The 15,669-nt window shown below is 44.5% G+C and overlaps 1 protein-coding gene across 5 annotated transcripts in view; it reads right to left on the minus strand.

Annotated features, from left to right (window-relative positions):
* cep162 (centrosomal protein 162) overlaps positions 1 to 15,669 on the minus strand; it is a 137,491-nt gene that overhangs the window by 93,038 nt on the left and 28,784 nt on the right. For all 5 annotated transcript variants that reach the window (XM_041188619.1, XM_041188618.1, XM_041188616.1 and 2 more), the window contains 3 exons: positions 14,962 to 15,099; positions 9,519 to 9,704; positions 3,698 to 3,773 (listed from right to left, as the gene is read on the minus strand). In XM_041188619.1, coding sequence (XP_041044553.1) covers positions 3,698 to 3,773; positions 9,519 to 9,704; positions 14,962 to 15,099 — 400 coding nt within the window. The remainder of the gene's footprint in view (positions 1 to 3,697; positions 3,774 to 9,518; positions 9,705 to 14,961; positions 15,100 to 15,669) is intronic.

Below are 15,669 nucleotides of genomic sequence, written 5' to 3' on the forward strand. Positions count from 1 at the left end.
AGCACCAAGACTTAGCGGCAGGGTTAGGATAGTTAAGGAGAATTAATTGCACAGCCTGGGCACGGGTGTTAATCAGTTGTACATACTGTTCACTAACGTCAATAAACTATTCACTATTGTCAAGAATGTCTCCCTGCCTATGGCTCCTCGTTCTAATGAGCCATGTTCTTGTCACTCAAATGTGAATACTTTCTGCACAAGACAGAGGCAGATGTCTCAGTCCAGGGCCTCTTCCCTGTGCTCTGTGCAGCCTTCAGACTCACACTCCCTGGAGGCATTTCTGATGCCTGCGCCTCAGTGGTGCTCATCATTGCTGCCAAATGTAGTGGACCGGTGCCGCAGAGTTCTTTCGTTCTCTCAGCACCTTTACGGAGGTGGCCCCCATCTCTTCAGCATCTGTGACCACTGATGCTGTGCATCAGCTCCGGAGGGCTCAGGTGTCAAAGGTGGACAAAGCATCATATGCTTCTAAAGTTTCATGGTTGCGTCTCTATGATATGACCCTGATCATGGAGTGCAAGCGAGCTACCCTTGGCCAAATAGAAGTCAGGCATTCTGAGGCTGAGAGAAGATTTACAGAATGTCCTCACTGCATGTCGTCATCATCCTCCTGCAATCGAGCAACTATTAGGGCCTCCACTGCGTCTCCGTGACACGAGCCCGGGCACAGAGGTTATTTGCGCTGCCATAAGCCAGACTGGAGTCAATCATTCACAAATGCAATGTGAGGAACTATGGGGTCACCTCACTGCATGTCGTCATCATTCTCTACAAATCTAGCGGCTATGAGGGCCTCCTGAGCACGCCTGCCTCATCTAGCCAGTGTGAAGGCCTCATCTTTGTCATTGTCACCTCTGAGGATCTCCTCAGCCTCATCCCTGTTAGCGTCCTCCTCATCGGAAGAGACATGCAGCTCGTCCATCTCCCCCTCAGCCAGCTCCTCTTCCCATTAGAGCTCCAGGTTGTAAATGGCGCAGCGGACAATGACGCGTGACACCCTCTGTGGACTGTATTGCAGGGCTCCACCAGACCAGTCCAGGCACTGGAACAAAATCTTCAGCATCCCGATGGTCTGCTCCACCAAGTTGCGAGCTGCAGCATGAGCCTCATTATACCACCACTCTGCTGCAGTCTGAGGCTGTCGTATGGATATCCTCAGCCACGGCCTCTGCAGGTAGCCCTTGTCCCCAAGGAGCCATCCCTGCAGCTTCTGTCGACCTGGAAGACTGCAGGGATCTGTGACTGACTGAGGATGTAGGCGTTGTACACACTCCAAGGAAACCGTACGCAGACCTGCAGAATGCGTTTCTGATTGTCGCACACCAGCTGCACATTCAACGAATTGAAGCCCTCGCAGTTGATGTAGTCCGCCGTCTGTTGCGATGGAGATCTTAGTGCCACATGAATGCAGTCAATCGCACCCTGCACCTGTGGGAAACACAAGACCTGGGTGAATCCAATCACTCTTGCATGTCCAGGTCCTGGTCCCAGGCAAAATGCACAAAGTTGTGTCCCCTTGTGAAGATGGTATCTGTGACCTCATGGATGCATTTGTGGGTGGAGGCTTGAGCGATCCCAGAGGTCACCTGTGGAGCCCTGAAAGGAGCCACCTACTGGCATAGAAATTCAGTGCTGTGGTCATTTCACAGCCACTGGCAGTGGATACCCCCCCATGTTCCTGTGGCACCAAATGCTGAAGTAAATGGCAGGTGTGAACAACCCAATTCCCTAGACATGTGCTGTCTTCAACGACACTGATTTTTGGCCATCTGCAGGAATAAAGGCGGCATCTATAGACCCTGGGTGTCACAAGGCACTGAGCAGCAACGGCTCGCTGTGGCTTTTTGGCGGCTTGTGCAGGAGCTCCAGCCGCCCCTTCTTCCTTAGGTTGCTGCTCCAGCCTCTGCACAGCCAGGAAACTCAGTTGCACTCTACTCCATCTTCTTCGCGCTCTGTAGACCATCAGGCTCCATGATTCTGATGTACTCCTCCTGCAGGATGAAAGAGAGAGACACGCAGTTAACACGGGTGTACAAAGAACCTGTCCTGGTTAAGTGTGAAGGTCCCTTCACATTTCACGGAGAGTGCTGGCCACCACTTGGAAGGCCAGAGTTTAGTGCGCTGCATGGTTGCCCTGTTAGCTTGAACCATGGGGGGGAGACTGGTCCAACCTGGATGCTGATATTGCAAGAGGCTGTGAGCACCTCTAATAGTGACTGCTACATGGCCAGCTTTAACGAGGAGATTGTACAATGTGTGCAGTCCAATTGCTCTGCAGTCCACTAAAGTGCTCATGAATTTGCAGTCTGTGCTGGGTGGTGGTGGTGGTGGGGAGCTCTGCAGAACTTGGTGGCACTTTGATGGCCTCTGTGTTGCTTGAGTGGACAGATAAGTGAGGAGCCCGACCTCAATCATATCAATGTGGCTGCGCCTGAGCTGTCTCAGTTGCAAAGGAATGGTCACTTTCTACAGGTTTCCCGAATGGTGGCCACTTCCCTTGCCCAACCAGCCTCCCCATCCCGAATGTTTGTGCGCTATATTCAACAGCAGGGCTACCCTTCCCCACCACCACCCTCCCCCCACCATCAGTCACCTCAATGGCAAGGCTGCACTTTCCCCCTACTCCCCGATGCCCTCAAAAGTTGCCTCAGAAGCAAGGCTTCACTTGCCCCGATCATCACCGCCAACCCCCCCCCGCCCCCCCCCACCCAAACCGGCCAACAGTCGGACAGGGTGACACCTAATCCCGACGCCCCCCACCCCCCAGAAGCCTGCAAGGCAACAGTCAACCTTGGCAAGCTCTGCAGAACGTAGCTGTGCACTCACCTCCAGTTTCCCCAAAGTGCAGGCCGCCAAATACACGTTGCCTCTGTGCTGTTGTGAAATACATTGGCATGCTTTCCCGCCGCCATGGGCGGACAATCCAGCGGGGGTGCAAGAGCCTGGCGAGCCTGATAACGATATGCTGATGTATTACAATGAGGTTCCTAACAACCGATGGCAGGAAGCACGGCCCGCCGTTGGTGGGCTGAGCAGACAATCGTGACCTGCCTTGCCGTCGTCGTGAAACTGATTGCGCCGTATTGTTTGCTCAGGCCACCTATCACGCCCAATGCCGGCGGGCACAGAAAATTCTACCCAAAGTAGAAAAAGCTGAAAATATGTATTAGGTCTAGCATTTGAAAAAGACACTGTACTACTGTAGCACATGCTGTACTACAAAGAGGTAGATAAATCTGTCCCAACAATTATAAGTAAGAAAATGAGCACTGTATATTTTTAAAAAAAGTGCAGAATGTATGGAAAAAATTGCCAGGAGATAGTGCCAGTAAATTCAAAAGGAAATAGCAGATATTTGACAGAGAAAGAAATTGAGGGGTATGATAAATAGCTGTCCTGGATGGACTTTTGGAATTAATTAAATTGAACATAATGGTTTCTTCTAGTAATATCCTTTCCAAGGTTGTTAAATCAAATTGGATCATTCAAGTCAACGGTGAAGCTAGCTTGTTATCAACAAGCATCCAGATCTTTCAGAACCTCTGATTCAGAGCCTCTGCAGAAGGGTCATGCTGACTACCATTAAAACATTTTACATTCTGATGTAACATTTCCACAGAGCTAGACATATATTAAAGATATCACCTTTTTTGCATTTAACATTGTCCAACTGACCTTTAAAAAAAACTTACATTACCTTACTAAGTCATATCCTCTTGGAACAAGAGCTTCCCCTTTAATAGGTTTCATTAGTTCTTCCACAGTAAGCAAATCTGAGAAATAAAGTGCAGATTGACAATCTTTGATCATTCAGGAATAGGAGAAACCACCATGTTTAATTGTAGATGTAGCACTTGCTGAGACATTCTAGTAGTGTGTCCTAATTGCTTCTCCTCTTTCAATTTCTAATCCATTTCAGATATTAATATATTTTTAAGAAAAAATACTTGCATTTATTTAGCATATTTAACCTGCTTAGAAAATCACAAAACAACTCCGAGCCAATTAATTACTTCTGAAGTACAGTCACAGCATATGTATTAGTCAACAAGACAATTAAATTACAAGGCTTGCAGCAGCAAATGAGGTGACAAACCAATTAATCAGTTTAAGTAAGTTATATTGGTATTTGTGAATGTTAGGAACGAGTTTTAGCTTTAAAGTTTAAGTTTGATTTGCATTTCTGTATCTGTGTGTTAAGAAATGTCAAATTGAGTTTTAGTTTCACTTTAAGAAGCTGCTTGCATTTCTTATGGGAGTTTATGACTTAACAAGTTAAGCAAACACAAGGGTGGAAGGATTGGACTGATGCCTAGCTACAGGGGGCCAGAGAGGCAGGTTGGTCCCACAGATACACTGAAAAGCTAAATAAACAACAGTTTGTTTTGGAAGCTGTTGGAATTCAGCTGGTTTGGAAGACAGGTGCCAAACGGAAGCCACCTAGAATGGGCAAATAGCCAGCTCCAAGCTAAAGTTGGTTGAACGTAGCTGTCAGGAGAGACTGGAGCAAAGGGAACAGATAGCCAGTCCAAAGCTAAAGAAAACCCCCCAAAATCCAGGGGAGTGGAAGAAGGGAAAGTTCAAAGAAGACCCTCCAGTAAAAGGAAGGATAGGAGCCTGGAAAGGGTCCTGTTAAATGAAGTTAAGAGTGAGGGGAGAGAGAAAGGCTCCAAGCTTGATATTTAAAGAGACAAAAGCTGCAGAAAGCAGATTTAAAGTGACAACAGCTTGCAAGAGGTAAGAAGGTCCAAAGAGACAATTGAAGGTCTGTAACTCTTTGCTATGGGCATGTGAAGCAGTGGTACTGTTGACAGCTGAGCTGGTGAGAGAGAGAGTGCGTGGAAGACAGCTTGAATGCATGTCGTGACCCAGGGAAGAGGAACATCAGAAGGAGTGTTCAAAACCCTAGAGGTGAACCCTTGGGGAAGGCATCTGAGATAAAGTATGGCTTGGGAGAAGATTCCAAGGTGAGTTCTTGGAGAGTGGAGGTTGGAAACCCTTGTATAAAGGACGGAGTTCAGCAAGACTGGTTGAGTCATGGTGGAACAAGCATCTGGGGGAGTTGAAGAGAGATCCACAGCACCTGGATGAGGTGGCATTTGTCACTTAGTTTCAGAGTGTGGTGTGTCTGACCACAGGGTGCCATAGATTTGCATGGACTATGTACTTACTGTGAATATTAAAGCATAAGATAGCTTTTGTAACTTGTATTATTCTTACAAATCTGTGTATATCTGTAAAAGCATAGTTGTGGGTGAAGGATTATTGTAATACAGTTCACTTTTTCTTGTTGAGTAAATGTTTTATTCTTTTGTTAAAAGTTCATAAGCTGACTCCTGTGCCTCCATTCAGCAGCTACTCTGTATATATCTAAACAAACAAATTAAAAGTTACGATCTATCAAGCTGGGTTCCTCTGGATCAGGCTTGTCCAGGGGTAACCTCAATGGGGATCGTAACAATCTGTACGTTTCCTTTGAAACGTCTCTCTCCTCACACTTCCTTTCAGAGTGGGGTTCTTGTTTGCTTTTTTCACCTTCCCCTTGGGCGGTGGCCTCACATTTTAAAGTAGTTTACAGTCTCATTTTTTTAAAGTACCGAATTTCAAGTCAGTTGTAAGTTTTTTGAACAATCATTTTTTAAAAATAGAGGCATTTTCGTGACAGTAGGGACTACTGGGATTGCTTGTGGTTAGGCAGAATGTATTTTTGTTGTATTGGCTATTTACAGTGAACTTTACCTTTTATTTGAAGTATTGTTTGCCTGTTAATTCATGTTTAACTTGTTGAATTGCATTCATTTTAATGTACGAATTGCAAAAAGTAAAATTTTGGTGTTAATTTTTTCATTTGGGGGTGATTCAGTAAATTTGATAATTTTGCTTTTCGGTTCCCCATGGAGATCATAATGGAGGTAATACAGTGAAGCGGTGGCATAGTTAGTACTAAGGGGGGGGGGGATGGCATAAGGGAGGGCGGTGGCATCGTAGTATTATCACTGGGCTAGTATTCCAGAGACCCAGGGTAATGCTCTGGGGATCCGGGTTTGAATACCGCCACGGCGGATGGTGGAACTTGACTTCAATAAAAATCTGGAATTAAAAGTCTAATGATGACCATGAAACCATTGTCGGTTGTTGTAAAAACCCACCTGGCTCACTGATGTCCTTCAGAGAAGGAAATTGGTTGTCCTTCCTTGGTCTGGTCTACATATGACTCCAGACCTACAGCAATGTGGTTGACTCTTAAATGCCCTCTGAACAATAAGCACTAAATACTGGTCCAGCCAGCGATGCCCACATCCCATGAATGAATGAGAAAAAAGATTCATTGGATTGGCCCGTGATGTGAGGGGTGTCCTATGATGAGAAGCTGAGTAAACTGAGTCTATATTCTATGGCATTTAAAAGAATGAAAAATTCAAGATTATGAAGGGGCTTGACAGGGTAGATACTGAGAGCTGGGGAATTTAGAACAAGGGGGCACAGTTTCAGGATAAGGAGCTGATAAATTATGACTGAGATGAGGAGAAATTTCTTCACTAAAAGCGATGAATCTTTTGAAGGTATGCCATAGAACTGTGTATGCACCATCACAGAATATATTCAAGGTTGAGATAGGCCTCTCAGGAAATCAAGGGAATGGGAGCGGGCGGGAGAGTGGAGTTGAAGCCCAAGACCATCCATGATCATACTGAGTGGCAGGTAGGCTCAATGAGGCATATGGTCTTCTCCTACTCCTATTTCTTATGTTCTTAACCATTGGGGTCCAGATATCATTCTAGTAAACCTATGCTATACTCCTTTTGTGGCCAATATACCGTTCTTAAGGTGTGATGCAAAGAACTGCGCACAGTTCTCCAGGTGTGGTCTAACTAGGGCTTTGTAAAGCTGAAACGTGACTTTTACCTCCTTGCACTTCATCCTCCAGATAGAAAGTCCAACATCCCATTTGTCTTTTTGATTAGCTTCTATACCTGTTCATGACATTTTAATGGTCTATGTACCTGAACCTCCAAGTCTCTTTGGACATCCACTGTTTCTATCCTTTCCCAATCAGAAAGTACCCTGCCCTTACCTTTTTAGGTCCAGAGTGAATGATTTCACATTTTCTTATTTTGAAATCCATTTGCCACAGTTTTGTCCATTCATATAATCTATCAATATTGCTTTGTAACTGTATGCATACACTGATCACAATACCACCTCTATTTGGGTTATCTACAAATTTCGATATGTGGCTTTCTAAGTTATTTATCTAAGTCGCTAACAAACGCTGAATAGTTGAGGCCTCAAAATAGATCTTTGGGGACACTACTAATCACATTAAGGGTAGGCGGTGGCATAGTGGTATTGTCACTGGACTAGCGTTCCAGAGACCCAGGGTAATGCTCTGGGAACCCGGGTTCAAATCCCACCATGGCAAATTTGAATTCAATAAAAATCTGGAATTAAAAGTCCGATGATGACCACTAAGCTATTATCAGTTGTCATAAAGACCCATCTGATTCTCTAGTATGCCTGCATGTGACTCCAGACACACAGCAACGTGGTTGACTCTTAAATCCCTTTGAACAAGGGAAATTAGGGATGGGCAACAAATGCTGGCTGAGCCAATGATGTCCACATCCCGTGAACAAATATAAAAAAAAACTTTCCGCCAATTACAGTATCTACCCTTTATCCCTTTGGAAGCTGTTGTCAAAGAAGCCTTGGTGAGTACAGCCACCGTGCGCTGCTGATGGAGGGAGTGAACATTTAAAGTGGTGGATTTGGAAATACTCCATCATAAGGTCAGAAGTTGGGATGTTCGCTGATGACTGCACAATGTTCAGCACCATTTGCGACTCTTCAGATACTGAAGCAGTCCATGTCCAAATGCAGCAAGGCCTGGACAATATCCAGGCTTGGACTGAGATTCGTGCCACATAAGTGTCAGGCAATGACCATATTCAACAAGAGAGAATCCAACCATCGCCCCTTGATATTCAATGACATTAGCATCACTGAATCCCCTACTATTTACATCCTGGGGGTTATCATTGACCGGAAACTGAACTGGACCAGCCATATAAATACTGTGGCTACAAGAGCAGATCAGAGGCTAGGAATCCTGCGATGGGTAACTCACCTCCTGACTCCCAAAGCCTGTCCACCATCGACAAGGCACAAGTCAGGAGTGTGATGGAACGCTCCCCCCATTTGCCTGGATGAATGCAATTCCCACAATACTGAAGAAGCTTGACAACGTCCAGGACAAAGCAGTTTGTTTGATTGGCACCACATCCACAAACTCCCTCCACCACCGACACAAAGTAGCAGCAGTGCGTATCATGTACAAGATACACTGCAGGAATTCATCAAGGCTCCTTCAACAGCACCCTCCAAACCCACGACCACTAGCATCTAGAAGGACAAGGGCAGCAGATAGATGGGAATACCACCAACTGGAAGTTCCTCTCCAAATCACTCACCATCCTGACTTGGAAATATATTGCCATTCCTTTACTGTCGCTGGGTCAAAACCCTGGAACTCCCTTCCCAAAAGCATTGTAGGTGTACCTGCACCACATGAACTGCAGCTGTTCAAGAAGGAAGCTCACCACCATCTTCTGAAGGGCAATTAGGGATGGGCAATAAATGCTGGCCCAGCCAGTGAAGTCCACACCCCGTGAATGAATAAAAAAAACTCAGTCTACTAAGATACCCTAGTCACGCATATAACATTTGGTTTAAACTGATTTGATTGGGGCTTTTTTAACTTTTAAATAGCTTGTGGATTTTACTGCGGCTATGAATAATAACATGGCTACAGTTGTTCATGTTCAGGCTGCTTTAAGGATTAGTGTGTCAGGGTACAATTTAGTTGACTATGCAGTTTGTCTTCTACTTAAAGTGCAGGATGTGTGATTTGTGACTTCATTTTGTCACCACATTATGAAACCAGGTGGCCAAGACAGTCTAGAGATAGGAAGTGAAACAATGGGCAAGGATGGTAAACAAGTAGGCATCTGGTGTTTTGTGGGAACTCTCTTATTTTGGCGGACTGTGTTCACAATTACATTGTCAGGCAATGGTGAGTCAGCAAAGACAATGTATGTGGCTAGAAACTTCTCAGGAACTTGAGCTTTCTTTCACAATTTGTAGAGAGAGTTATGATCAAAGTGATCAATGGAGTTTACATCTCTATCCGGAACAAAAGCAGGATAACTGTATACATTTCTCTGTATGTCTATCACTTAGAGACATTGCATGTGTCAAAAATTTACTCAGACACAATAAATGGTTTAAATTGCAAATCATATGGTTGTTAGATTCAAATGCTCTTATAGTTTAAAAAACTTAGGCTCTGGTTAAATGCTGGGAAAAATTCTTACTACACTCACAGGAGCTAATCATTGAAAGAATCCAAAAGCCTTTTATCTATGTGATTATATTTACCACTTATGAATCAACTCAATTAGTGACTGATTCCACAGAGCAACATGAAAAACTTATATCCAACTCAATTTTGTGTTTACCAGATCCTACAGTAGAAACATCCCTCGCTGAATCCTTAACAGAATTCTGAAGATCTTGAACAAAGTTGGTGCTTTTTCCATTCAATGTACTTTGTCCTGCATCTGTGCCTTCCAAAGACTGATCAATGTTACAATATGCTTGATGCAAGGCCTCAATTTCACTATTAGTTTGCCCATAAGAAATACCTGAAGGAAACAAAAAAATTATTGCAAAACCTTTCCAATTCTTTATATTGACGTTAAAAGCTAATGACATTTGGTTACTGTGTTTAATCAGTCTATGCAAATGAACTATTATAGAGAGGCTTTTCCACTAAGTATCTTTCCAGCTATGACCTCCTGTATTCCTATTTGTCTCATTAATCAACCATTGACAGGTTATATAATAAAAGCAGATGTGTCATTTTCTAAAACATGCAACCTTCAAAACACCATCTTTGTAATTGCTTTTATCATTTAGCAAACTCAACATATGTAAGAATTTCGCCTCTGTCTCTGAAAAAATACTTGGCTTCTGTTCAATACTTCCTTACACAGGCTGCAATAAAGAAAGCATATTCACGAAGGGGCGGCGATGGCGTGGAAATAGGCCAGAAATCCAGCGACCCAGCATAATGCTCTGGGGACCTGGGTACGAATCCCACCACAGCAGACGGTGGAGTTTGAAATCAATAAAAATCGGGAATTCCATTGTCGATTGCTGTAAAAACCCATCTGGTTCACTAATGCCCTTAGGGGTAGGAAATTTGCAGCCAAATGTCACTCCAGACCCTCAGCAATGTGGTTGACTCTGAAATGTTGTATCAAACCGCTGCAAAGCCTCAAAAAAGGAATTAAACAGGACGGACCACCCACCATCAACCTAGGCACCAGAAATGACAATAGCATATTCAGCCTTACTGACCCTGCAAAGACCTCCTTACTAACACCTGGGGGCTAGTGCCAAAATTGGGAGAGCTGTCTCACAGACTAGTCTTACGGATAATGTCCTAGACACCATCAACTCCATCCCAGGGTATGTCCTGCCCCACCTGCAGCACAGACACAGCAGAGGTGGTGGCACAGTGGCATACAGTTGGGAGGGAGTTGCCCTGGGAGTCCTCAACATCGACTCCGGATGCCATGAATCTCATGGGATCAGGTAAAACATGGGCAAGGAAACCTCCTGCTGATTACCATGTACTGCCTCCCCTCAGCTGATGAATCAGTGCTCCTTCATGTTGAACAACATTTGGCCACTTGGAGGAAGCACGGAGGGTGGCAAGGGCACAGAATGTACTGTTTGGGGGGTGGGGGGGGTCTTGAATCTCTATCACCAAGAGTGGCTCAATAGCACCACTACTAACTGAACTGGACGCGTCCTAAAGGGCATAGCTGCTAGACTGGGTCTACGACAGGTGGTGAGGGGACCAACAAAAGGAAAAAACATACATGACCTCATCCTCACCAACCTGCCTGCCCCAGCTGCATCTGTCCATGATAGGATCGGTAGGAGTGACCACCGCACAGTCATGGAGATGAAGTCCAGCCTTCACATGAGGATAGCCTCCATCATGCTGTGTGGCACTACCACCGTGCTAAATGGGATAGATTTCGAACAGATCTAACAACTCAAGGCTGGACATTCATGAGGCCATAAGCAGCAGCAGAATTGCACATGAATACAATCTGTAACCTTTCAGCCTGGCATATCCCCCATTCTACCATAACCACCAAGCCAGGGGATCAACTCTGGTCCAACGAAGAGTCCAGGAGAGCATGCCAGGAGCAGCAGCAGGCACACCTAAAAATGAGGTGTCAACCTGGTGAAGATGGAACACAGGACTACTTGCATACCAAACAGCATAAGCAGCAAGTGATAGGCAGAGCTAAGTGATCCCATAACCAACGGATCAGATCTAAGCTCTGCACACATCCAGTCATGAATGATGATGGACAATTAAACAACCCACTGGAGGAGTAGGCTCCACAAATATCCCCATCTTCAATGATTGGAGAGCCCAGCACATCAGTGCAAGAGATAAGGCGTTTGCTAAATGTAGCATTTGCTACAATCTTCAGCCAGAAGTGCCGAGTGGATGATCCATCTCGGCCTTCTCTGGAGGTCCCCAGCATTAAAGATGCCAGTTTTCAGCAAGTTCGACTCACTCCACGTGATATCTAGAAATGGCTGGAGACTCTGGATTGTGCAACAGCTACGGGCTCCGACAATATTCCAGCAATAGTACTGAAGAGTTGTGCTGCAGAACTTGCCGTGCCCTTAGCCAAGCTGTTCCTGTACAGCCACTACACTGGCATCTGCCCGGCTATGTGGAAAAATTGCCCAGGTAAGTACTGTACACAAAGAGCAGGGCAAATCCAACCTGGCAATTACTGCCACATTAGCCTACTCTCGATCATCAATAAAGTAATGGAAAGGGTCATCAACAATGCAATCAAGCGGCACTTGCTTAGAAAAAACCTGCTCACTGGCCCTGGCAGGACCCAAGCTGGGGGTCACTCAGCTCCTGACCTCATTACAGCCTTGGTTCAAACATGGACAAAAGAGATGAACACCCAAAGTGAGCTGAGGTGAGCTGAGGTGAGAGTGACTGCACTTGACATCAAGGCTGCATTTGACTAAGTGTGGCTTCAAGGAGCCCTAGCAAAATTGAAATCAATGGGAGTCAGGGGGAAAACTCTCCACTGGTTGGAGTCATACCGAGCACAAAGGAAGATGGTTGTGGTTGTTGTCATCTCAGTTCCAGGACATCATTGCATCACTGCAGGAGTTCTTCAGGGTCGTGTCTTTGACCCAACCATCTTCGGCTGCTTCATCAATGACCTACCTTCCATCATAAGGTCAGAGGTGAGGATGTTCGCTGATGATTGCACAATGTTCAGCACCAGTCACGACTCCTCAGATACTGAAGCAGTCACGTCCAAATGCAGCAAACCTGGACAATATCCAGGCTTGGGCTGACAAGTGACAAGTAACATTTGTGCCACACAAATGCCAGGCAATGACCATCTCCAACAAGAGAGAATCGAACCATCGCCCCCTGACGTTTAATGGCATACCATCACCAAATCCCCCACTATCAACATCTTGGGGGTTACCATTGAACAGAAACTAAACTGGACAAGCCATATAAATACTACAAGAGCTAGGAATCCTGAGGGCGAGTAACTCATCTCCTGACTCCCCAAAGTCTTTCCACCATCTACAAGGCAGGTCAGGAGTGTGATGGAATACTCCCCACTTGCCTGGATGAATGCAGTTCCCACAACACTCAAGAAGCTTGAAACCGTACACAACAAAGCAGCCTGCCTGATTGGCACCACATCCACAAACATTCATTCCCTCCAACACTGACACACAGTAGCTGCAGTGTGTACCATGTATAGATGCACTGCAGGAATTCACCAAGGGTCCTTAGACAGCACTTTCCAAACACACGACCACTACCATCTAGAAGGACAAGGGCATCAGATAGATGGGAACACCACCACCTGGAAGTTCCCCTCCAAGTCACTCACCATCCTGACTTGGAAATATATTGCCGTTCCTTCACTGTCGCTGGGTCAAAACCCTGGAACTCCCTTCCTAACAGCACTATGGGTGTACCTACACCATATGGACTGCAGTGGTTCAAGAAGATAGCCCATCACTACCTTCTGAAGGGCAACTAGGGATGGGCAATGAATGCTGGCCCAGCCAGTGACGCCCACATCCCGTAAATGAATAAAAAAAATTACATTCAATGCTGAGTTTGCAATGACAAAATGCAGTTTCATCCGTGGTGCAATATTTTTTGCTTGTCTGTCATAGAATAGTACACTCTTTATGGTACCTCTGGAGTTAAAACCAGAATGATTTAAAGAAAAACAAACATTCATTGAATCTGTTTAACATACATCTTAAAGTGTAGGTGGAAATAAGGAGGCATTTATTTGTAAATACTTTAACTAGCATCTTGTTTACTTATTATTAGTTCCTTTTTGTGTTTTATAGGTAGATTTTAATAGTAAGTTTTGATTTTTTATTCTATGTAAAGATAATTCAGCAAAAATAATCCATGTGGGTTTTTCTGCAATATTTTGGTAACGAAACTTGCCTGAATTTCCCAATGCTTTAGTGCAAGGGAGTGGAAGATGAAAAGCTTTAACAAAATGTCTTTTGTCAGTAATACTCAAGTTCTGTACTATCAAACACAACCATTTACTAGTTATATTAGTGTAGACAGATCCATTGCAACATAAAAATATGTAAATGTTTCTAAAATTGGGGGGAGGCAGTGGCATAGTGGTATTATCACTGGACTAGTATTCCAGAGACCTAAGGTAATGCTCTGGGGACCTGGGTTCAAATCCAATCACGGCAGATAGTGAAATTTGAATTCAATAAAAATCTGGAATTCAAAGTCTGATAACTACCAAGAAATCATTGCCGATTGTCATAAAAACCCATCTGGTTCACTAATGCTCTTTAGGGAAGGGAATCTGCTGTCCTTACCCTGGTCTGGCCTACATGTGACTCCAGACACACAGCAATGAACAAGGGCAATTGGGGATGGGCAATAAATGCTAGCCAGTGATGCCCACATCCTAGGAATGAATAAAAAATGTTTCTCAAATGTGTATTAGTGCCCTTGCAGCTGAAAAATCCCCATAATTTTAAGAGCCTCCTTGAAGGCCTGCAAAAGGTGGAAACACGCAATGGTGATTAATTCAATCTTGTCTAGTTTTGTGGATGGGGTCAACTTCTCGTGTGATGTTTTCTGAACTAGTACAAAAGATTGTAGAAATTCGATTTGTGCTCAACATAATTGGTAATTAGAAATCCTCAATCTTTTGCACTGGTTTGGCTGAGTTTGGATACATTGCAGTGAAGAAAACAGCACAAATGAGCAGAAACTGCTGCCCTTTGTCTACGTTGAGTTAGTTGCCTATAATGAGGACAGCACTGGGAGCAAAGGAGTCGATTGCAATTTCAGTGGGTTAGGCCAGCTTGCAACACAGTACAGCCACAATGGACTAAATGCCTTATTCAATCTTGCTATTTTTAAGATAGTGTATATATATTAGCTGCAGTCCTTTCTCATATATATAATCTGATAATCCTTGCCAGAAGTATATACAATTAGACATCAATAGATATCTGTTGTGTTTGACTGGCCCTTGATTCAAGGGTGTCTACTCTGCCACAGGTCTTGTGTGACTGAGCAGGCCGATTCTTGACCCACAGCTCTTTGGGCACATAGTACAGGATGTCCCATGAGGTAGCTGGATCTGGAGTGCAGGGCTTGCTTCCTTTTCTTTCCTTCTCTGTTATCACTCTGCCTCATCATTATGTGTAAAGTTAAGCAAAAATGTTCTTGCTTTTATGGAACAGTAATATGTTGATAGAATAACTTTCTTTACTGCGCAGGCAGAGACCAGATCAGTATCATTTATTACTTACTAGTGGTATACATTTGAGATGCTTGGCTTTGCTGTCCATGTTTCTCATTTGTTGTTTGTTTCTTCACAGATATGTCATCGCCAGATTGTAATAACTTTTGTGTATCTGGTCCTGAGTCTAGTGAATCTAGCAGTACGACTACAAATTATAAAAACAGATATTTATAGACCAGACTATCAACATCCTTGGGATTACCATTGACCAGAAACTGAACTGGACTAGCCATTTAAATACTGTGGCTACAAGAGCAGGTCAGAGGCTCAGAATCCTGCGGCAAGTAACTCATCTCCTGACTCCCAAAGCCTGCCCACCAGCTAAAAGACACAAGTCAGGAGTGCGATGGAATATACTATTTGCTCAGATGAGTGCAGCTCTCACAAAATTCAAGAAGCTTGACACCATCTAGGTCAAAACAACCCACTTAATTAGCACCCCATCCACAAACATTTACTCCCTCAACCACCGACACACAGTGGCAGCAATGTGTACCATCTACAAGATGCTTTGCAGGTTCCTTAGATAACATTTTCCAAACTCACGACTGCTACAATATAGAAGGACAAGGGCAGCAGACACATGGGAACACCACGACCTGGAAGTTCCCCTCCAAGTCACTCACCATCTTGACTTAATTTTTTAAAAATTCATTTACAGGATGTGGGCTTCGCTGACTAGGCCAGCATTTGTTGCCTATCCCTAACAGCCCTT

Source organism: Carcharodon carcharias, chromosome 5 (assembly GCF_017639515.1).
Source record: "Carcharodon carcharias isolate sCarCar2 chromosome 5, sCarCar2.pri, whole genome shotgun sequence".
Lineage (NCBI taxonomy): Eukaryota > Metazoa > Chordata > Chondrichthyes > Lamniformes > Lamnidae > Carcharodon > Carcharodon carcharias.